This window comes from Quercus lobata, chromosome 3 (genome assembly GCF_001633185.2).
Source record: "Quercus lobata isolate SW786 chromosome 3, ValleyOak3.0 Primary Assembly, whole genome shotgun sequence".
Taxonomy (NCBI): Eukaryota; Viridiplantae; Streptophyta; class Magnoliopsida; order Fagales; family Fagaceae; genus Quercus; species Quercus lobata.
The window spans coordinates 5,218,623-5,242,778 of NC_044906.1; the positions used below are offsets into that span (position 1 = coordinate 5,218,623).

At 39.4% G+C, this 24,156-nt stretch overlaps 1 protein-coding gene across 1 annotated transcript; it reads left to right on the plus strand.

The window, feature by feature from the left end:
• The first annotated feature begins 12,126 nt into the window (after positions 1-12,126).
• Positions 12,127-19,106, plus strand: LOC115979329 (alpha-crystallin domain-containing protein 22.3-like). The gene is made up of 3 exons (XM_031101351.1): positions 12,127-12,308; positions 17,463-17,833; positions 18,593-19,106. The coding sequence occupies exons 1-3, from the start codon at positions 12,292-12,294 to the stop codon at positions 18,826-18,828; spliced, it is 624 nt and encodes a 207-aa protein (XP_030957211.1). The 5' UTR covers positions 12,127-12,291; the 3' UTR covers positions 18,829-19,106.
• The last annotated feature ends 5,050 nt before the right edge of the window (positions 19,107-24,156 follow it).

A 24,156-nucleotide genomic window follows, 5' to 3' on the forward strand; every position in this document is an offset into this window, starting at 1 on the left:
ATCTATGGAATCACCTAGATCAGTTGGTCCGAGAAGGGAAGCTACGTCACCTTCTGCACCCCTCGAGCGGCCATCCCGGTCAAGCAATACAAGAGTCTCGAAAGGATGTGTCCTTAAGACCCCCCACCGGAACGATACACGTTATCCTCGCCGCACCAGGAAGAACCGGGCCACCTCTCCCCTAGGTGCTAGCTGTTGATCGGCTCCCCTCCGAGGGCAGCCAAAGGGAATCCAAGAGGTCAAAAAAGGGAAGCTCTTTGATACTGGGGTTCTCGGACGAGGATAAGAGAGGAACAATTCAGCCTCATGACGATGCCTTGGTGGTTACGTTAAGAATTGGAGGCTTCGATGTGAAAAGAGTGTTAGTAGACTCAGGAAGTGCGGTAGAGATAATGTACCCTGATCTATACAAGGGGCTGAACCTGAAGTCGGAAGATTTGACAGCTTATGACTCCCTCCTTCTCAGCTTCGAAGGAAGGATTGTTACGCCAAAGGGGCAAATCCAACTACCCATACAGACTGGGTCGGAATTGGTAGAGGTAAATTTTATCGTGGTCGATGCCTACTCACCCTACACCGCAATAGTTGCCAGGCCATGGATCCACGCCCTAGAAGCCGTATCCTCCACACTTCACCAAAAAGTAAAATACCCATCCAGAGGACAAGTAGAAGAGATCCGAGGAGATCAGGTCGTGGCCAGGCAATGTATGGTGGCCACCGTCTTATATCGGCCCCATGCCGAGTCCTCGGCCCCAGAAAGCTTATAGCAACCAACCGCCTCTGCAAGGCAAAGTGATGGGCTAGCCGAGGAGATAAGGTGTGAAAGTTTGGAGAAGTTCGCTGTCAACCACGACCCGGAGAAGTTTTTTCAAGTCGGCTCTGAGTTGCCTCCTCAAGAAAAAGAGGAACTGATTAGATTTCTCAGAAGAAATGTCGATGTGTTTGCATGGGACGCCTATGACGCCCCGGGAGTTGATCCAAGCCTTATTTGTCACCACCTGAACGTCAACCCCTCTTCCACTCCGAAGAAGCAGCCACCCCGACGCCCTTCAAAGGAACATGCTGGCGTCGTAAGAGACAAGGTAGCAAAACTGAAGAAAGCAGGGGCTATTAAAGAGGTCTTTTACCCCGAATGGTTGGCAAACACGGTGGTGGTAAGGAAGAAGACAGGGAAGTGGAGAGTCTGCGTGGACTTCACGGACCTGAACTAGGCATGCCCAAAGGACCCATTCCCCCTACCCCGAATCGACCACTTGGTGGATGCAACCGTGGGACACCCTCGAATGAGCTTCCTGGACGCCTTCCAGGGCTATCATCAGATACCCCTTGCGCTTGAGGACCAAGAGAAGACGGCTTTCATGACGCCCATCGAAAATTATCACTATAAGGTGATGCCGTTTGGACTGAAAAACGCAGGCTCAACCTACCAAAGGATGATGACTCGGATGTTCGAGCCACAGCTGGGCAAGATCATTGAGGTTTACATAGACGATATGGTTGTGAAGAGTAAAATGGTGTCCGAGCACGTGAAAGACCTTGAAAAAATCTTCGCTATCTTAAGGGAGCACCGGTTGTGGCTGAATGCTTCCAAATGTTCATTCGGGGTCGGGTCTGGGAAATTCTTAGGGTACGTGGTAACCCATAGGGGAATAGAAGTAAGTCCCGATCAAATCAAAGCAATTAACAGCCTACAGGCTCCTCGGAATCCGAAGGAAGTGCAGAAGCTCACTGGTATAATTGCAGCATTAAACCGGTTCATATCGCGATCAGCGAATCGATGTCGACCCTTTTACCTCCTGATAAACAAGTGGAAAGGGTTTGAATGGTCGGAGGATTGTGTTCGGGCTTTCCAGCAGCTTAAGGAATACCTGTCACGACCACCCATCATGTCCAACCCTGAGGCGGACGAGGTGCTGTTTGCGTACGTCGCCGTAGCACCCCATGCTGTAAGCCTGGTACTGATACGGGATGATAATGGGGTGCAACGACCGGTTTACTATGTGAGCAAGTCATTACATAAGGCCGAGGTGCGATACCTACCCTTGGAAAAGGCAATTCTGGCAATAGTACATGCCACCCAGAAGCTCCCTCATTACTTTTAGGCGCATACGGTCATCGTTCTAACTCAGCTTCCCTTTCGAGCGGTGCTTCGAAGCGCCGACTACACAGGAAGGATCGCCATGTGGAGTGCGCTTTTGGGGGCCTTTGATATTAAATATATGCCCAGATCCTCCATCAAAGGTCAGGTCCTCGTAGACTTGGTAGCGGAGTTTGCCGAACCCTCTGTGGGAACAATAACCGACCGAAAAGACATGGATGGAAAGTCGGTTGGCACAATTTCAGCAGGAAGAACCTTGCATTGGAAGGTCTATGTGGATGGCGCAGTCAACTAGAGAGGATCCGGAGTCGGAATAGTCTTAGTATCGCCAGACGGTGCTGCCATTGAAAAATCACTGAGGCTCGGGTTCTCGGCCACGAACAATGAAGCCGAATACGAAGCCTTACTTCAAGGGATGACGATGGTTCAAAGATTGGGCAGAAGAGTAATAGAAGCATTCTCGGACTCCAGGTTGGTCGTCGGACAAGCGATGGGTGAGCTGGAAGCCAGAGATGCTAGGATGCAAGAGTATCTAGGACAAGTCAAACGTCTACAGACGAGTTTTGAGTCCTTCAATCTGACGCACATTTCCAGGAGTGTAAACACCCATGCAGACTCTCTGGCCACTCTCGCCACGTCCTCAGCGCATAACCTGCCGCGAATGATCCTTGTTGAAGATCTAGTCCAGGCAAGTCCCATTAGAAGAAACCCGGCCCAAGTCCATCAGATCAGAAAGAGTCCCTGCTGGATGGACCCCATAAAGAACTTCCTCCAAAACGACATCTTACCAGAGGAAAAATTAGAGGCCGAGAAGATACGCAGGAATGCTCCTCAGTTCTGGCTATCAGAGGACCACAAACTATATCAGCGCTCCTACTCTGGACCGTACCTACTCTGCGTACATCTAGAAGAGTCTGAGTCTCTGCTTGAAGAGTTACACGAGGGAATTTATGGAAGTCACACCGGAGGAAGGTCGCTGGCGCACAGGGCACTCACCCAAGGATACTGGTGGCCAAACATGCAAAGAGAGGCCCAAGAATACGCTAAGAAGTGTGATCAGTGCCAAAGATTTGCCCCAAACATCCACCAACCCGGAGGGGTTCTCAACCCCCTCTCTAGCCCATGGCCGTTCGCACAATGGGGTCTTGATATTGTCGGACCTTTCCCCAGGGCTGTGGGGAACAAGCAATACATAATAGTCGGAACCGATTACTTCACTAAATGGGTGGAGGCTGAACCTTTGGCCAACATTAGGGACGTGGATGCCCAGAAATTCATCTGGAAGAACATTATCACCCGCTTAGGAACTCCACATACGCTCATTTCCGACAATGGTCTTCAATTCGACAGTAAGAGCTTTAGGGAGTATTGCCGCGAGTTTGGGATCATTAACCGATATTCCACCCCCGCCTACCCCCAAGGAAATGGGCAAGTCGAGGCCGTGAACAAGGTCATAGTGAACAGACTGAAGAAAAGACTGGATGAGGCAAAGGGGAGATGGGTAGAAGAGCTCCCGTACGTCTTATGGACCTATCGGACAACGCCGCGACGGTCAACCGGTGAGACCCCCTTTTCGATGACTTATGGGGCTGAGGTTGTGCTCCCAATCGAGAACAACTTTCCCACACTAAGGTCTAACTCGTTTACCCCAAACGGTAACAACGAGTTATTGGGAAGAAGTCTAGACCTAGCCGAGGAAAGAAGGGAAAAAGCAACGATTCATATGGCCTATTATCACCAGAAGCTGAGACAAGGGTATGATGCCAATGTTAAACTGCGACCTCTAGGTCTAGGTGATCTCGTGATGAGGAAGATTCTCGGCAACGCAAAAAACCCCTCTTGGGGCAAGCTGGGGCCCAGTTGGGAAGGACCATACCGTGTCATATCCGTGGCCGGGATAGGCGCCTACTATCTGGAAGATTTGGATGAAAAAACTGTACCTCAACCATGGAATGTAAATAACCTCAAAAGATATTATTATTAATGAAAATGGCTTAGCCCATGTTTTGTTTTGTAATTATCCTCTGCCTACTGGTCTATTTACGACTGTTCATAGTTTTAAACAGAACCTAAGTCCTGCATGGCTCTTCGGACCACAGACTTAGGGGAAATTATCACTGATGACAATCTATCATAGTTTTAAACAGAACCTAAGTCCTGCATGGCTTCTCGGACCACAGACTTAGGGGAAATTATTACTCATGACAATTTATACAAGTTTTAAACAGAACCTAAGTCCTGCATGGCTCCCTGGACCACAGACTTAGGGGAAATTATTACTTATGGCAACTATTCATAGTTTTAAACAGAACCTAAGTCCTGCATGGCTCCTCGGACCACAGACTTAGGGGAAATTATTACTCATGACAATTTATACAAGTTTTAAACAGAACCTAAGTCCTGCATGGCTCCTCGGACCACAGACTTAGGGGAAATTATTACTTATGACAACTATTCATAGTTTTAAACAGAACCTAAGTCCTGCATGGCTCCTCGGACCACAGACTTAGGGGAAATTATTACTCATGACAATTTATACAAGTTTTAAACAGAACCTAAGTCCTGCATGGCTCCTCGGACCACAGACTTAGGGGAAATTATTACTTATGGCAACTATTCATAGTTTTAAACAGAACCTATGTCCTGCATGGCTCCTCGGACCACAGACTTAGGGGAAATTATTACTCATGAGAATTTATACAAGTTTTAAACAGAACCTAAGTCCTGCATGGCTCCTCGGACCACAGACTTAAGGGAAATTATTACTTATGGCAACTATTCATAGTTTTAAACAGAACCTAAGTCCTGTATGGCTCCTCGGACCACAGACTTAGGGGAAATTATGACTCATGACAATTTATACAAGTTTTAAACAAAACCTAAGTCCTGCATGGCTCCTCGGACCACAGACTTAGGGGAAATTATTACTTATGACGATTTATCCAAGTTTTAAACAGAATCTAAGTCCTGCATGGCTCCTCGGACCACAGACTTAGGGGAAATTATTACTTATGACGATTTATCCAAGTTTTAAACAGAACCTAAGTCCTGCATGGCTCCTCGGACCACAGACTTAGGAGAAATTATTACTAAGGGAAATCATTTTAAGGCGTGCGCGCAGCCTAGCACCATTGCAACCCTCATTCAAGTTCGCTGCCCAGCATCCTTTTTGTCTCGACCATTTATATGTATTTATGTCTTTGCAAACGTTTAAAAAAAAAAAAAAAAAAGAATGGTACTAACATACATCCATAGAAAGCAAAGCAAATATTTTATATTAATATTCCGAAGTCAATACAAAGAGAGGTCTTTACAAAAGAACGCAAAAACAGGACGACTCTCATTCAAAAAAAAAAAGAATACAAAAATCAAAAGCCTAAAAGCTAAGCCTTAGCAGGAGAATCTTTTTTCTGCTCTGGCTGAGGAGGAGGAGCCTCGGTGGTAGAGTCCGTGGCAGGATCCTTGACTTTATCAAGCACAGGGACGGCATCAGGCATCGCCAAATCCTGCTCCAAAGCCGCTGGGGCGCCATCAGGATTCTCTCGTATCTCCTGAGGATAGAAGATGTTCTCGGGCAGTCTCAGCACCGAATCCGCAGGAACTCCTGCAGCATCAAGGGCATGAGCCCATGAGATGCTGCAGTAGTCCCTGCACACCTTAGGGATCTCCTCGGATAGCCTGGCCTCCGTTTCTTGGACCCCGAGCTGGCGAGAAGCATTCTTTTCAGCCTCTGTGGCCTCTCGGATCAGTTGAACCTCCTCTTTGACCCCCCGCAGCTCATCCTCGACTTTTTGCAGGGCAATCTTGAGATCCAGCACTGCCTGCCTCTCAGTGGCAAGGTTGATCTGGGTCGAGTACAGCTCTTTACGCTGATCCTCTACCTGGGTCTCAGCACTTTTCAAACCGGCCTCTGCACTCTTACGCCGTTTCTCCGACTCCTTGAACTTCTCCGTGAGTTCAAGGTGATCGTGCTTGAGGGACCCCAAGGCTTTCTCCATCTCCGTCCGAGACTGGGTCTCAGCCTCAGCCCGACTGCGATTATCACGACAAAATTCCTCAGCCACAAATACCTGTTGAGTAATCTGCGAACGAAACAAGATTGGTTTAAAATTTAACAGGGTTAAATAAATTAATAAAACAGTAAAATGATTACTTACCATCGCGAGATCCCTTTTGAGGGATAGGAAAATCTCGGGCTGAGAGAACTGCCTATAGGCCTCCATATCCCGAGGAAGGAGTAGGGGTTGCTCCAAGGCATCAGCCACGTACCCTGCTCGGCCCCGGTTGTACTCTCGGATCGACGAATTGTAGGGGATGGCAACCCTATCTAGCTCCAATTTGGGGCTCCATGTACGCGGGGTAGCGCGCACCTCAGCACGGTTTTCCTCATCCCGGCTCTCCGTGGAGTTTGCCCTCTTACTCCTCTGTCCCTTAGTAGCCTTTTGCTGCTTGGCTGGGCGGGGAGCCAGTTCACCCTCCTCAGGAATGTCAGCCTGCCTCTTCTTTTTTAGGTCAGGGATAACCTTGAGGCCAGGCTCAGAAGGAACCTGAGGGGCGATTGGAGGAGGGTCCTGGGTTTGTGCCTTGGCAGGCGCCTTTAAGGACTGACCCTTTCCTCGGCTGGACATCAATTCTCGCAAAGACTTTCCCATATCACCTACTTCCCCGTTCGAAGAGTCGTCCGAGCAAGTTATTATGATTGGACCGCCAACCACGGAATTGCGGTCCTACTCTCCTTCAGGATCAGAAAGCTCAACCACGGGGTCTTGCTGAACCTCCTCCTCGAAATAGAACTCGTCTATCTCTTCCTCAAGGGAAAGACGAGATGATTCGACTTCCCCTTCAACCGGAACAGCAACGCCAGGCTCGTCTGGCGGAGGTAGTTGCTCTGCTAGGTAGGGATCTCGAACGCCGGGTAGCACGACTGGTGGAAGATCACGTTGAGCTAGGAACCCGGTCTTAGACACGTCAATCCTAGCCAACCTCGGACTGCCAGCCCTTATGGCGTGACCGATAGCTTGGAAAGAGCGGCTTAGAGGTTGATAGCCCAGAACCAGATGAGCCGCACGCAACTGTCCGTCCTCAGTAACGTAAATCTCCGACCTTAGAAGGTAGTTCAACGCTGGCACATTCACGAGGTTTATCCGAGGAGCGACATGAACTTTATCTGCAAACGTCCAAGAAAAGTGGGATTAGTTCATGAAATTTTCCAATCGTAAAGAAAGCGAGAAAAATAACCCCCCAATACTAAACCCTTTCCCGAAAAGGATCGGCCCTAAAGACGCCGCACCTGGGGTTCCTTCCCAAGTTAGACAATGGATACCATCGAACCACTCCCCCGAAGCAATAAGGAAATCGTTCTTCACGGTCTTATTGGATACTGGGAGACAAGAGATCAACCTAACGACCTCGGATCGGGATTTAAGATAATACCCTCCTTTCTCAATGTGGTGACACTCGTACAGATAAACCACATCGTGCCAGGTAAGGCCTAGATTCATCCGCTCGTCTAGGACATCTACGCAGCCTAGTATCTTGAACATGTTTGGGGCACACTGATGCGGCGTCAACCTATGGTTGAACAGATATTCCCTAATAATCCTACACATGGGAAGTGTCATCCCTCCCTCTATGAAAGCAATCATGGGGATAACAACTTCTCCCTCGCCTCTATCTGTCAATACTCCTTCAAGAGGACAGTACTGCAGCCCCACCCCCGGGGGAATGTGGTATTTTGCCCTAAAGGCCTTCATAGCGGCCGGAGTTTTTACTAATTTTTCGAATCTGCCCATCTGAGCTGAACTGGAGGAATGAAAATAAAGACCGAGAAGAAAAGTAAAGTCCGAGGAGGGAATCGAAACGGCGAAATAAATGAAATTTACTGATACCTTCACAAAACGCTCAATGGGATGCCTGGAAATCTCTCTTGGAGGAGACGCTTCACGAAAAACGGCTACGGTGGCTTAGCGGACGCAAGTATTTGTAGATCTCTGGAGTTCGATGGAGTTCTCTGGAATCCTCTGGGGTTTATGAGATGCAAATAAAAAGAAAAACTGAACCCCTCTGACGTCTTATATAGCCGGGAGGAGAGAGAAAAGATCGCTCCTGCCTAAAAATTCGAGAAAAAACGATGGCCGTTCGATCCACGCCACACCGTTGGATGAGGGGGACATAAAGCCTCCAGAAGTAAATGGCCGCGCCTCGTGAATTGTAGCGCGTCCAAAGTAACTGTCCGCACGCGCGCCCTAAGCCCTCCTTACTTCCATCCTCTCACTAACATCAAAACCCCGCTTTTCTCCTCGGAAGGAGATAAAAACCGGAGTTTTGAGGGGCTATTGTGGGGCCCGGCCCAAAATAATGGGCTAGTCTAACTACAGGCCTGTCCGAGAAGCATCCTGTCCGAGGAGAAGTCACAGATAAAGCATTATTCAAGCCCAATCGCGGTAAAAGAAACCTGTCCGAGGAGTAACTCCTCCTCGGACATTACGAAGTCCAGACGAAGAACTCGCCCCAACCATTGCAGTTCATCCTCCTAGCATATAAAAAGAATAAAACCCAAAATATCTCATGGAAAGCTGCCACCATCACATTAAATGTGCCACAACCACCCTTTTGGCTGCATTAATGAGGAAAAGACCCCTGAACAGTACTACCTTGGCCACTGCAGCTCACAAGGGAGTGATAGGGGTGTCTGATGGGACAGGTGCTCAAGTAGATGCTTAGATGATCAACAAGTGTAAGGTTCAGATAAGAATGAGAGAGCTATATAATGTAGTGGAGTCCCTCAAAGAAGGGGGACAGAAAAATGTATTCGGAACTGAAGAAATAGAATCTTCTGTTAGATATTCATCCTTGTGTTTTTGTTCTTGCAACAATATTGTCCATGCATCAGACCGAATAAGCTCACTGAGGCTAAGTTCTTTGACCCATCCTCTACAAATATTTATTGTGGGTTGCGCCTTGGGCCAAGGCCTGATCAATAGGGTTTGGGCCAGGAAAATCGTGCAACTACAAAAATTTATGGTTTTTTTTTCCTAATTACCAAAACAAAATGGCCAAAAGTTTTGGTTAACTAATTAATACTTGTTTTTTTTTTTAATAATTATAAATGGTTAGAAACAATTTTAAAGTGTCAATAACTATGTTTGACATCTTTTTTTCTAAAAATTAGTTCACTCAATCTCTATTTAAATATATCTCACACATTTCTTTACATACTCTTTAGAATTGCCTTATTTTTATACTCACTTCATCACCATTATCCAATTTCAGAAAGGTTTGTTTCCTTTTACATTGTTGAAATTATTATTTTGTAAGTTTGTGTATTTTTTCTGTAATTTTCTACTAATTTCACTTTTTTTAATCTCTTTCAACCGTTTCTTTGATTTCCTCAAATTTTATCTCACTTTAAAAAATTGTGACACTACTCTCAAAAAAAAAAAAAAAAAAGAGCCTTGTTGCACGCGCTCAAGATAGGCATCAATGTGATATTGGCCAAAACTTCTCCTATACTTTTTTTTTTTTTTTTTGATGAAAGGACAAGTAATTTTATTAAGATGGAAATAAATTTAGTACATCTTAAGCCAAGGTTGACTTAATGATAACTAGACCCTCTTCTACCCAAATTACAAAACTACCAATCCTTTTAGCATGTTTAGCTAAAATATGTGCTGGTTTATTAATTCCTCTTTTTTTTTTTTTTTGGTGAAAAAATGCTTCATTACAAACTAAGTAGCAACAATACAATCAGAACAGACCCTATTACAAAACATCCCATTGAGGTCATTCTCAAAAACATCTATTAGGTTCACAAGTGGACTATCAAAGGTAGAAAAATTAGCATCAAGACAATAGCTCAAGCTAGCGAGATTATCCGCACACCTATTCGCCTGACAGAAGTAATGCTTAATACAAACCTGCGGAATGCGAGAAATCTATAGCTTGCAATCATCCAATAGAGGCGATATGACATTATTCACATAAGAAGGATTTCCTAAGGCATCCACAATAGACTTGGCATCAAGTTCAACTTCAAGAGCATTAATGTTAAGGTTGCTGCATAAAAGAAGACCCTCCCTTAAATCCCATAGTTCAGCGGCAAAACTGTTAGTCATGCCAATACTTCTACTAAAACCCATAACCCACCTACCTGCATCATCTCTAATCACCCCTCCACAACTTGCCAAACCTGTGTTACCACAACAAGAGCCATCAAAGTTGAGCTTCCACCATCCTTGAACCGGCTTCTCCCATCTAATCCTCCTCAAAACTTTCCGAGTCAGCAGCCTTGGAGAGGAAAGGCAATGAAAAAATTCCACCGCTTGGTTTACAATCACCAAATCTAGCTTTGGGTTCCTACTTTTGCCATTGAAGACCGCATTATTTCTACTCTTCTAGACATTCCACACAGCAAAAAGAAAAACAACATATGACATATGACATTTGCATAGATTGAAAAACTTGTAACTTATGATAGATCTCAGATACAATATTAGATATGGCCACCAGTGAATTCCTTAACTCTCGCACAGCATCAGAGAGTAGAAGTACCAACATCTCTAGCATAATCAAGAGATTTCTTAAATTAGCAATAGAAAAATTTTCTTACTTGTAACTAGAAGTGTTTTAGGTGTGTTTTTCATACCTCTCAAATTCATCAGCCCGATGGTATTTGTAGGATCCCCATATGACCATTGAGATTGCAACCACACAAATGATTTGATCATGAGGCATGTCAAAGATGGCGGAATCATGGACAAAATGTTTGGAAACAGGCATAATGGTCTAGTAAATTCATGTGAATGTCAATCTGTTTCGTGTATAAAGTTCATGTGCTCTAAGAAAGCCTTTGAATTGGGGGATCATCCATCCTTTCTACTAAGCATCCTGATGATAATAATTGTCTGCGCTGATTATGGATAAAGATACTTGATGACCTTATTCCCATTAGTTGCACCCATTCCCGTTAGGGCATTTTGTAATTGCATGCAACCTCGAATTTCCAATCGTGACGTTTATTGTGAAGATGGTTCAACAAACTTTTTTGGCCACATATTGTTTTCCTATTGGGTCCATGAATTACCTCACGTTGTTTTCCTAATAGAATTTACATGTTATGAGAGGGTAGATGCATGCACTAGTTGCATAATATACAATTTTTTTTTTTTTTTAAGTAAGGGTTATATTGAATTGAATGTATTTTTAAAAGGGTAAAACTTATAGACAATATTTTAGTCTCGGATTTCTTGCTTAAATTTCAGTCATTGTTTTTTTTTTTTCAGTGTTTTTTTTTTTTTTTCTTTTTGGCATGTGAAAAAAGTCCGGTTGGGTATCTCTCCAACCCCAACATTCTCTCATCAAATCTCAGAAGAAAGAAATTTGGCCTCAATAAAACTATAATTCAGGTTTTCCTTCTCAAATCAATGTTGATCTACAACTTTCTCACTATCCCATTCAAAAAGCGAGGCACCCCTTTGGCAAAATATTATAATGGGCTAGGTCAACCCATCAGGTTTTCCTTCTCAAATCAATGTTGATCTACACACTGACACTCTTTTCTCTCTCTAAAATTTCTAAAGATTTCATTCTCGTTGTTATTTTCTTTCTTCTTCTTCTTCCCCCCCCCCCCCCCCCCCCCCCCCCCCCAAAAAAAAATTCCCCATTTAACATTGTTTGTTGAATTGTATAATTCATACAACTAGTTAAAATTTAAGAAGACAACCTAAGTTACGTTATCTAAGTTTTACTTTTTTACAAATCACATAAGATATAATTATTAATTGGTATGATTTTAATAATTAATTTTTTTTTAAAAAAAGATAAGATTACATTCTTTTTTAAACTTTAAAAATTAAATTAACATAACCATTCATTTAAAAAGATTTTTTTAAATATTTTTAAAAATAATCTTAAATACTAAAATCGAAATTTGTCCTTTGTTTTTTTCCTCCCTCTTATTACACACACCCTTTAAACCCCAGGAGTATACGATACTTCTGAAGCACCCGATAATTTCCTTCCACCCCCAAGGTCTGCTCCATCTATATAAGACCTTGACCAAACAGTAAAGAAAAATCAAAACAATACCCATTTGATTTTCTCAGTCCAAAATCTTACAGAGCTCCCAAAAAACTCGCCTCTGCAACCACTCTTCACCAAAAAAAAAAAAAAAAACTCAGTTCTCTGCTCCAACTATGGCTTCCTCTATCAGGTAAATTAGTGAATACATTCATAAATATGTAAACATCTTCATCATACATGCATGCATAGATTCATATCTTTATACATATATACAAACTTAGATAGATGCATGTCCTTTTGAATGCCCAACTTTGCCTTTTTGTAATTTGGTATTTGGTCTTTTTTGGGTCTTCTTGATAAATGCCATGCTTTGTGATGTTGATACAGTAATGGGTATTTTTTTTTTTCTTTTGGAGTAATGATTGTAAATGCTTGATGTTAATTTTTTTTTTGTTTAATTAGACTCCATTTACTGTGTAATGGTTGTGAAGAAAGTTTCTAAATGTTACAAAGATCTCATTTTTATTATTGTTAATTGTTATTAGTGTTGGTCTTGTTGATTACATAGAGCAATTTGCAAGGAAATGTAATGATTGGAAAAGAAAAAAAGGAATTAGTTGGTGTTGTTTCTCTAAAGAGTTGTTCAGTTTAATGGTTGATTTTTGAATTATAGTACAAGCAGTGGCTGATTTGTTTTGGGAGGGTTAGGGCCTGTTTGGTAGTGTGAATGAAAATTAGTTTTATTCAAGAATTGTTTTGTAACAGATGGGAATAAACTTTGTTTTTTGATTGTTGTTTTTGGGTCTCATGCAGTAGTTAGTAGGGTGCAATCCTGCTAAAGAAATACAATCTTTAAATGTCCTGTAAATTGCCTGTAATGTGGAAATTAGTCTGGAAACTATTTTTGATGGTGTCTTACACTTACTAATTGGGTTTCCCGCGTATTTTTGAAGTCTTCTATTTGGGGCAACATTGAAAATTTTTGTTTTTTGACGCCGGATGGGCCGATAAAGATATGTTTCCCATCATCGGAATCCTAAAATTGTTGTACTTTTGTCATCAAATGGACCAATCAATATGTTCTCTTGCATTATCAAGAATGACACGTCATTACATTTTTCTCTCCTAGTTTTGGAAGCTATATTGGTAGTTTTTGTGACCAAACATACCAATTAGGATCTGTTTTTTTTTTTTTTTCCTTTGAATTATCATTTTGTCAGCAAATGCACCAACGAAGATTTGCTTTTGCTGTTGTAAAATTTTCATCATTTTAGTTTGGAAAAGATGATAGATTGTACAAAGTTTCTTAGGAAATATGAAACAAATAGGGAAGTCTGATTAAGTTTTGAAAAAAAAAAAAAAACTCCACAGGGCAGTCAGCCCTGTTTCATTTAAGCCATTTCAATGACTACAAAACATAAGGCTATACATTGTGGGATTTCCCTACCACTAAGTGATAAGATCTTGAACAAACTCATATTATTCTGTAGAAAATTGACTTAAGCATAAGATTGTAGGAACAGGTGTTCTCCATATTTGTATTTACACAAAACTTTTTTGCAACTAATTAAAAAGTGCCAACTGAGGTCCTGTTTGGAAATGTGAGTCACTTCCATAGCCTCCTAAGTTAAATATGCATTTAAAGGAAATTGCCACATCAAGATCAAAGTGAAACCTTGAAGAAGAAAGCACTAGTCGCTTTTTGGTATAAGTTGAAAGGCTCCAACTCCATCTTAGGGATTGAAGGAATCATGTCCTTGGAGGTATATTTGCAGCACTATAGTTTTGAAGTCGTACTTCTCCTTATAAAGTTAATAAAAATGGGAATCATCTTATGATTTAACATTTTCCCTTTTTTTCCTATAATTTTATCTGTTTGGGGAGAGTGGAATGTAGGTTCTTTCCTTTGTGAATAGCGCATGTGCTCACAGGCATGCCAATGTGCTCTATCCCAAATGGCACCTCCTCCCTTGTAAGAGCAAATTGGAGGTGGAGGTTGTGGATTCAAGATCCACCGGGAGCATGTGTTCACATGCGGGCAGCAAAGATATGTACAAGAAAGTGGAGTTTCTTGCGCCTACCTAGTCATTCATCTGTGCAAGAACACACTCCTCACACGCATATCAACAACTTTGACTTCCAGACATGGATTATAGGCAATTACTGTCTGTACACTTCTGGCTTCAATATGATTATCTGTCACTAATTTGAACACTCTCCTAAATATTCATTACATAAATTGACACTTCTGCTTTAGGAAAAAAATTCATCATCTGATCAGAAGGGTGAATTTGTGGAAAACAAATAAGTGATGCATGAGTAATTTGGAAAGGAAATAGTAAGTCGAAGTGATCAGAAAATTGCCTCTTGATAACATGAATTGTTTTAAAGTCAAGCTTTTAGCCCTAGAAAACCTCTAGTCGATGTTAAATATGCTTGGACATAATTTGCCCAAGGAAAGCATATCTCACCTGCAATGGGAAATGTGATTGAATTGGGTTCTCAATATCCAAGAAGAAGATAGAGATGAAGATGAAGACTGCGAATTCATTAGGATAATGTGATTGAATTGGGTCTGCAATTTACCAGAAAACCAGCCTTCCTGATTATGACCAGAAGGTGTTTTAGGTTTCGATGGGAAACCATCCTCTTGAAGTGTTTGTATGATATGTGATATTGTCAAATGATATTTCTTATTGTGTGGTCTGCATGAGTAGTAAACTGAGTATCTCTGTGTGTGTGAAGGTTGATAAGGAACATCCTTTACAAAATAGATTGATTTTGTAATGCAGTACAACTTCAGTTGGATGATTTATCTTGTCGCAATATCACCTGGGTAGTTTTTTGGTTTATTTGTAGGTCTTTTAGGTTTTTGTCCATAAATAGTTCTCATTTTAAGATTTTCTATTGATGCATCGTTGAATGAGATAGATTTTGTCAGAGATATTAAAGAATCTCACTGTTTATAAATTAAGTGCATTACTCTAGGCAATTGTTTTTCATTCTTTAGTTTTTGTCCTAGGCACATATATTGTAAGAATTATCTTTAGTTGTGGAAAGTGACTTTAAGAATGTGGGGGAGGGTGAGGTTGTGGCATGAAGACCTATTAGGTATGTGTAACTTATCAAAAGAAAAAAAAAAAGTGCTTTTTTTTTTTTTTTGGATTCAGAAAAAATGTGATGTTTCAACAATGTGATTAGTAGAAATCATATATTTGGAAATGGAGGAAATCAATGTTCTTGATTTGCAGATATGGTATGTGATTTACATCAAAAGGAGAACATTCTGTTCTCTATGGAGAAATGGTTACTAAACAGAATTCACCATGTAACCAAAGATTGGCACAGCACCATTAACTTATGTAGGGGATCTAAGACTATAAAAATAGCAAAGTTGTGGTGCCCATGAGTTATAACTTAAATGGAATCTCCTCGCCATGTAAGAGCAATGTGGAGGGTGAGGTTGTGGGTTTAAAATCCACTGGATGCTGGTGTAATTATCAAATTAAAAAAAAAAAAATCCGAATTAAAATTCCAACTTCATTGAATCAGGACAAGAATCAGTATGAATATATACAATTAGTTAGTCATATTATAGCGGAAACTGCCAGCACCAATTGTTTCGTTCCAAAGTTACCTTCCACTGTGAGCTTCTACACTAAACTGTTTAACATTTTTCTATGATTCATATTTTCATCTGTTTGTCTGAATATGTTACAGCCAATTTCTTGATATTTTTCCTCCATTATTGTATTATTATATAAGGGTTTTTCGTTTTTGGCATGGTGAGTTGGTGACAGTAGTGTATACAGTGGGGGCCATCTTAAGGATGGAACTAAGACCTCTCCCTTTATATGGATAGCCTGGTTCAACTAATATAAGGTGATATCTTCTATTAATCAAGAAAGGAAAACATTACCCATATTACTTGCAGATAGTTAAACTAGGACTTCAGTTAAATAGGCTGGTAGTGATCCACATTATCTGAATTAAGCCTCCACGAGGTGATCTTTGAAGGTGATTCGGAGGTAGTGATCCAAGCTATCAAAGCTGATACAGCATACCAATCCATGTATGGGCATATTGTTGACGATATTCTTCATCAAACAGCCCAGATGAGGTTCTCTGATTTTTGTCATGTTAAACGTATTTTTAACAAAGTTACTGATGCTTTGGCAAAAAAAGTCAATGTTGGTTTAGATTTTCAAGTGTAGTTAGAAGACATTCTGAGGGACATTATTCGCATGGCTCTTGCTGATGTTTCTTAAGGTTTTTGTTGGTTTGATAAAAGCCCAGGCTGGGTTTCCAGTCTGGTTTCTCAAAAAAAAAGAAAAAAAAAAAACACTTCTGAGAGTTTTTCTTTTTTAATCATTGAAGGGACATTATTAAAATCACTTCCACCTGCTGACATTGGGATGCAATTTTGTGCAAAATTTATCTGATATCTGTTATTTGAGAAAAGACTAAGACTTCTATATTTATGTAAACTGTCAATCATGTTGCAAACATATTATGGTACGAACTAAATTTTTTGAATTGTTTAATTTCAGTCTTTGGTGTTTATGCCAAGGTTAAATTGGTTGATGTGATATAAGAATTATTGTGTGTGTTGCAAACTAAAGAGTCACAGATGATGCTGGTGGTTAACTTATTGATGCAGGGAACCAAGATTTTATGTTTTAATTTGCAATTAATTTTGTTTTTGAATTTTAATTTGGATGTTAATGTTGACCGTTTTTAGGGATTTGATTAGATGTTTTCCATATTAGTGTAATCCCTAAAAACTATTTAACTGGTACTCATGTAATCGTAAAAGACAATTGAATTTGAATAAGAATAAATTATGATGAGTTGAGAATGTCTTCTCCTTTGTCCCCTTTGTTTGGTGGTGATGCCAAATCCCCTTAGGTTGTGATGCCAAACCCCCTTAGGTGGTGAATGGTGATGCCTAGGGTTTGTTCTATTGCTCTTTTTGTTCCTCTTTTCTCTCTATTTTCCTATTGTGTGATGCATCACTTATTGCACAAGCTTATTTCTTACAAGATAATGATACCAACTTGAACAAATCAGGGATTATTATTGACACAATTCAGGTAGGGATAACAAATACTGATGAATATAGTTATTCACTTATTCTAAAATGCAATTCCTATGTTAATTATTTTCAGAACTTAGGTTTATCTAGACAATTCATGTGATGTGAACATCATTGTTTCTGGAACACAAAAATTTTTTTAACACAAAATTTGAAATTATTAATGCATTCTTAAATCATGCTACAATTTTAAAGGGATCATATTACACCATAGTTGCAATCCCTGATGGACTCTAGATCTTCTTGCAGGGGTGGGAGATCTAGAAGTGACAATATTGAGCCAGACCCTTTAAATCCTAGGCAAACTGTTCTTCATGTGGCACCTCTCAATAGTGTGCCATACATTGGTCCACCTACACCACACAGCTATACTGCTTCATCACCAGCCAAAAAGAATAGTGAGACTGTGGAAAAAGTTGGGCCAGCTATGATATTTCTCCCTTCTCTTTCAACTCGAGAAGAGTGGAACAATGCTGTAGCTGCCACTAAAGTTGGGGTTGCACTGACTGGGAGTGCAGCTATGGGAAAGATAGGACCAGTTGTAGGACCAATGGACATTGGTGAATCTGATGATTCTTACTTTTTTCGTGTCTCCCTTCCGGGTGTAACAAGGGATGAGAGTAAGTTTCATTCAACCAGTAAACTATGTTCAAGTATTGAATTTTGAAATTCTTGCTAATAAAATGTTGTTAAGGCAATTTTTATTTTTAAATAATGTTGTATGAACTTTAGTTGATTGTTTGGCCTTTTATGCGTTATTTTATATGGATGAGGAACGCCAGTATTGATCGTGTGATATAGGATCCGTTTGGATTGAACTTATTATTGCTGAAACTGAAAACTGAAAACTGAAAACACTATAGCAAAATAATTTTTAAATGGGTGAAAAGTACCGTAGGATCTATTTTTAATATTTTTAAATGCGTGAACAGTATTGTTACAGTATGTGAACAGTGCTGCTACAGTGTATGAACAGTGATTTTTGTCTTTGCACAGTAAATTCACTGTTCATGCACTGAAAAAAAAAAAGAAAAAAAAAAGGAAGGAAACGTGAAATGAAAACGTGAACGCAGATTTCAGCTGAAACCAAACGCTCACATAGTCATTAGCTTGCTGGCATAACTGCATACCTCTTGACATTGGTTTGGTTTGGACTTGCTACAAATTAGAATTGTTCTTACATCTGATCTCTGTACATTAATTCATTTCTGTCTATAATTCTTCACTTTAGACTTTCACGAATTATCTAATTTACTTGTTCTGAACATTTGAGTTTCATATGCTTGGAAAATCATGATCGGGTTATCTCATTCCTACTGCTAGCTTCTAATATTCATCTTTCTGTGGTTATTGAGTCTGGTCATCATTTCTGACTGCAGAGGAATTCAGTTGTGAGGTTGAACCTGATGGAAAGATAGTTATAAAGGGAGTAACAACAACTGGTGAAAAAATAGTGTGCAAGAACTCCCAAATTTTTCAGATGCAATCACAGAATCTATGCCCACCAGGGCACTTCTCTATCTCATTCCAGCTGCCTGGTCCAGTTGACAACCAACAATTTTCTGGTTCTTTCGGAATTGATGGGATTTTGGAAGGTATTGTGAAGAAAAGGTGACTAAGAAGTCTTCAATTGTTGGCGAACATATATACCTACTGATTTTGAAGACCAATGAATTTATCCGAATGGACTAATCTAGTTTTAGTTGAGGGCTTAACATAGATAAGAGAAGCTCTAGGAAAAATGTGGTTCAGGTTGCTGTTTAGTGACTTTGCAGATATATGTTTCTAGATATAGCTGAATGGCAAAATATATCTCTGTAGATTGCTCCAAATAAATATATTTTAAGACTGTTGAGTTCAGTTAAGTCTATTCTAATTTTGATAAGTTTAAAACTTGAAATTATTTCTCGTTTGAGGGAATACTCTCTACCTTTTTAGATCCATTTTTAAGTAATTTTAGTCTGTTTGTGGAACATGTTCAGTTCTAAAATCAAAGATATGGTGCACATTTAGAAGAATGTTTTTGTTCATGAATTAAGACTGTTGCTCATATCAGCCACATATTAATGGTGGAGCAGCGGCTTAAGGAACATTGAAAATGACTGTAATTAAGCTTGGTGCAGGTTTTAATTGCTAAGGGTCCGTTTGGATTGAGCTTATTGTTGTTGAAACTGAAAACTGAAAACACTGTAGCAAAATAATTTTTAAATGTGTAAATAGTACCGTGGGACCTATTTTTAATATTTTTTAATATGTGAACAGTGTATGTACAGTGCGTGAACAGTATATATACTGTTTATAACAATACATTTTGTCTCTCAAAGTCAACAAATGCGGGCAAAAGAAAAAAAAAAAAACAAAGGAAAACGCAACTAAGGAAAATGTGGACGCATGATTCTTTTGAATCCAAACGCCCTCTAAGCTATGCACTTTTCTCCAACTAGTTTAGAATTTATGCTACAGAGTTGTGTCTTAGTACAAGGATCGTATTCTCTTCATATGGAGAAGGAATTTTCATTAGAAGCGAGTGTGCAAGTGAACCTGATTTCAATTATAGTCATAGACTTATGTTGTCCACTAGGTTGCTTCAAAATCATTTAGAAGGTTTCTCTAAAAAAAAAAAAAAAAATCATTTAAAAGGTTTTTCTACATTATGACTCAAATGACTCTTTGGGAAAGGGTGATACACAATTAAGAGGCTTCAAATGAAGTCTTGGAATAAAAAACTTACACAGCCTTGACCTTATGTCTCAAACAGAGAAAAGAAAAGTAATAAGAAAAATAACTCTTATAACTAGTGACCATTAAACCACATATACTTTTTCTTACTCTAAAATCATTTATTGATAACCTATCATCATTAAACAATTCATTTTCTCCCTTGCACCTAAACTTACTTCCCTGGGTCATAAATTGGTCATAAATAAGACAATAAGTTATTATTATTTTTATATATTATACTTTAAATAATGAATTTGATAAATCATATTCTAGCTTTACTTTGTTTTAATTTTGATAGTTAAGATTTATTTTTAAGAAATAACGTTTTATAAGAAGTGTTACAAATAGGGAAAAGAAAATCCAAATTGCATACTAGATTATAATGAAACAGTAAATTCTTGATTAGACGCATGTATTGCTACATACTTATTAACAATACCTATTAAAGTGACTTTTGTAAGGTTGAATTTAATCAACCATCTTGTTGGTTTTATTCCATACCAAATTTGCTTGTATTTCAGCATTTAGTAACCCTGTATTTAAGTGGGTTTTGTTGTAAGGGTAGTGAGTGAGATAAAGTGTTGATTACTCAAGAGTGTGCAAGAAAACAGAGACTCGCGGCTTGATCTCGCAGGTTACTCGCGGCTACAAGCCTCCAGATGCAGCACACGTGCCAAGCATGCCAGAAGGTGAACAGTCATGCTAGTTGGAGCATTACAGGACAAAACAGGACAACTGGCCATACGGTTATCTCGCGACTGGATCTCGCGACTCAGTCAAGTCACAAGGCCAAGCCGTGAGCCACCCCTGTTTTGAAAAACCTAACGTTTCACATTCTCCTCTCACCTCAGTATAAATATCCTTTATACCCACATATGAAAGAGAGCTTCCAGAGAGAATTTTGAGAGAGAAACCCTAGAGTAAAATAAGATTGATTTATCTATAATCTATACATTAGAGTCTCTTCAAATTCCTCAACTCTCTTCCTCTTTATTGTCAAACCCTTGAGAGGCATTTTACCAAAACCTTGTTCTCACCATATTTACTGTGAGAGGACTGTTTGGTGATTTGGGAAGCAGTTAGGAAGGAACCAATTTACATTGGTTGATGCTATGGTCAAGTAGCGGAATTCGGGAAACTAGAAAAGAAAAAGGTTCGGCACAATCTCGTTGGAGCAAGAAGCTTGGAGGGCTTAGGTGCACTGGATAGATTAGGCTTGGAGGGTTTATTGCTGTCCATGTATTTCAACTACATTTTCTAGTGGATTGTTTACCGCTTGGAGGGCGGCGGAAATGTTTTACGCCGAGAGCTTCGGTTTCCTCTTCAATAACACATCGCGTGTTGTCTTTGTGTTTGCATCTTCCTTCCCTTTTATCTTTGCCTTTTATTATCTGCTGTGGGTTGTGATTTTAATTTGGCTTAGATAGTTTTTCCAATTCTATATTATAGTTTTTGTTCATTTTCCGCACACTAGTTGTTTGACATAAAGCTTGAATTGGTTAATTTGTAAATTGGGGGTCTAAACGTTCAAGGGTGTTTTTACACTATTTGAACTTTCAACTTTTGCCAAAGAAGTGTTCCAAAATAATCATATCTAAAAATCAATCAATTATGTAAGAAGAAGTATTAAGAAAATTTTGTCATATTATTAAGACATCACAGCCCCTCTTTCCTTAATTTTTATTTTGCTTAGGGAAAAAAAAGTATATAAGCTGGATCCTTTATTTAACTACTAGGGGGAAAAGAAGTACATAAGCTGGATATATTTATTGAGTCATTTACCAACAATCAACTTTGTGCCGAAACGGGTCTCAACCCAAGACTCTCTCAAGCCAAAATGGGCCATCAATAACCAAACAAAAGTAAGAAGCTTATCACCACTACTTAGTTGTTGGACATGTAGGCACGAAATTCTCAACTTGTGAGAAACAAAAAAATAAATAAAAAAATAAAAAAAATAAAATAGAGAAAACACACGTCAAAGAAAAATAATCACATGCACAAGACAATATTTACGTGGTTCAGTAATTTGCCTAAGTCCATGGAGTTGCAGGGATTCATTATTATCAGGGAAAAAAATACAAGTGTGGCAGTACAATTTTTCTCTCTCTCAAAAACTATATCAAGAAACCCTAATCACCAAAACAACAGTTTCTATGTCCTACGCACAAGATTCATAATGGGCTATAAAACGGGCCAAAATTTTTTCCCGGGGCTATCGGCTCAAGCCTCTGCTCCATGGATTAAGTCTCAGAAAATCTCCCAATAAAAACCACACAACATTATTTCGAGTCGGGTCATCATTCGGATTAAACACAACTAAGCTCCATGAAGTCCAACAAATAATATAACATAATTGGGCCCTTTAGGCTTTCTCTGTCCCCGCTGGGTAGGGACTATGAACACCTCACCACCTTCGCCGCACACTACCATGGGCTCTGATACCACTTGTCGGGAAGATAAATACCTTGGGAAGCTTCCTTAAGTAATTAATATAACATAATTGAGCACATACTCATTGGGCTTAGGCCTTTTGGGTTAAAGTGTATCTTTATATGTTATATTAATTATTTAAGGAAGCTTCTCAAGGTGTTTATCCCCCGACAGGACATGGGCATTTCCGCTGCTACGACTTGCAGCATATGACAGCAATTCCACCCACACTTTGCTCGTTACCTGCCATTTCTCACTGCCCAATTTTATAATCTCTTTTGCCAATATGTTTGCATCAAACAGTACAGACTTACATCGAGTTCCCTTCACTTGAACAGGTTTGAGTTTTGTGTCTACTTCAAGAATACATCGATAGGTTTCTTCTAGACGTTCTGATTCACGTTGTCGTTGGCTAAAGAATCTTTGCGCTTCTACTGAGGTATCGCTGAACCTTTGTTTTGCAATGCCTGACACTACAGACATCAAACTTGGCTGCTGATATAAAAGATATATCATGTAATCTGAGAGGCACTTACTCAACTCACGATCATCACAATTGTCACAATCAGTGTTGTAGCAGAGTTCAGTAGCAATGTGCCACAATAGAAGGCTCTCATCATAAGCAACATCCTTGACATAAGACATTAATATACTGCTTTCGAAGTCATTGATGAAGTCAACATTCTCCAGAACCCATTTGCCTCTAGCTGAGATTATTCTCTTGGCTGCTTCTGGATCTTCCGCGTCTCTAGATTTCTCTTCTAGCTCTTTGAAGATAAATTCCCATAGGTTCTTAGTTAATGGCTAAGGGGAAACGAATATCATCTGAAAAATGTCATTTTTCTTATGATCTATAAATCCTTAATGTGAAAATATTTAAGTATGCATTTGATACTGATAATATTTCTGCTTTCTACTTCATTCACCCCTTTTGACCTATGTTTCCAGCCTGGGGCGGCCCAACATAATTTGGGGCCTAAGGCGAAAAATTTATGCGGAGCCTTAATAGATAAATATTAATTAAACAAAATTATTTAATACTAATCAAATTAAGGTTAATTTGATACATTAAATACATAAATAATACCAACTAGACTAATGTTAATTTCATATAGAGAATTGAATATCATAGTTGAATTATAAATATTAATAAAAAGAAATAAAAATATATTGCGATTGGAAAAGATACTTTATTTTGGATATAAGACGATGCATAGTTAAATAAAATTGTAATCTAATTTTTAATTTTATATTTTAATTTTAAGAGAGAGAGAGAGAGAGAGAGAGAGAGAGAGAGAGAGAGAGAGAGAGATATTATTTGGTGTATAGTTTTGTAGGATATTAGTTTACAAAAATCAAAGTCTCAAACTATTAGGGGAGATTAATCTATAATTGATGATTTAACACATTTGCAACATCTTTTTGAAATATTTAGGGTTTCAATTGAGTTAAGGTTGTCTCGTACTTTGAGAGTCTTAATAGAAATGAAAAAGAAAAATACGCTAATTAAAAATACTATAAAATGTTCAAAATATAATGTGATATTGTTTCTCATTGATAAATTTCATCAATTTAACTAATGAATGTTTATATCACATTTTTTGTGATTAATAACATGACAATTTGTAAGCGAATAATAAAATTTGTACATCACTAATAAAAAAAATGTACAACTTTTAAAAAATATATATAATTTTATAAAAATTTGGGCTTCTAACAATAAAAAATGGGGCCTTTTTTCCCAAGAAATTTTTTTTTTTTTTAGTGGGGCCTTAGGCCTAGGCCTAAC

Bases quoted from the DNA above. Each gene is read 5' to 3' on its own strand.
- LOC115979329 (XM_031101351.1), top strand. The intron at 17,834-18,592 runs GTAAGTTTCATT...TTCTGACTGCAG, and splicing joins GGGTGTAACAAGGGATGAGA to AGGAATTCAGTTGTGAGGTT.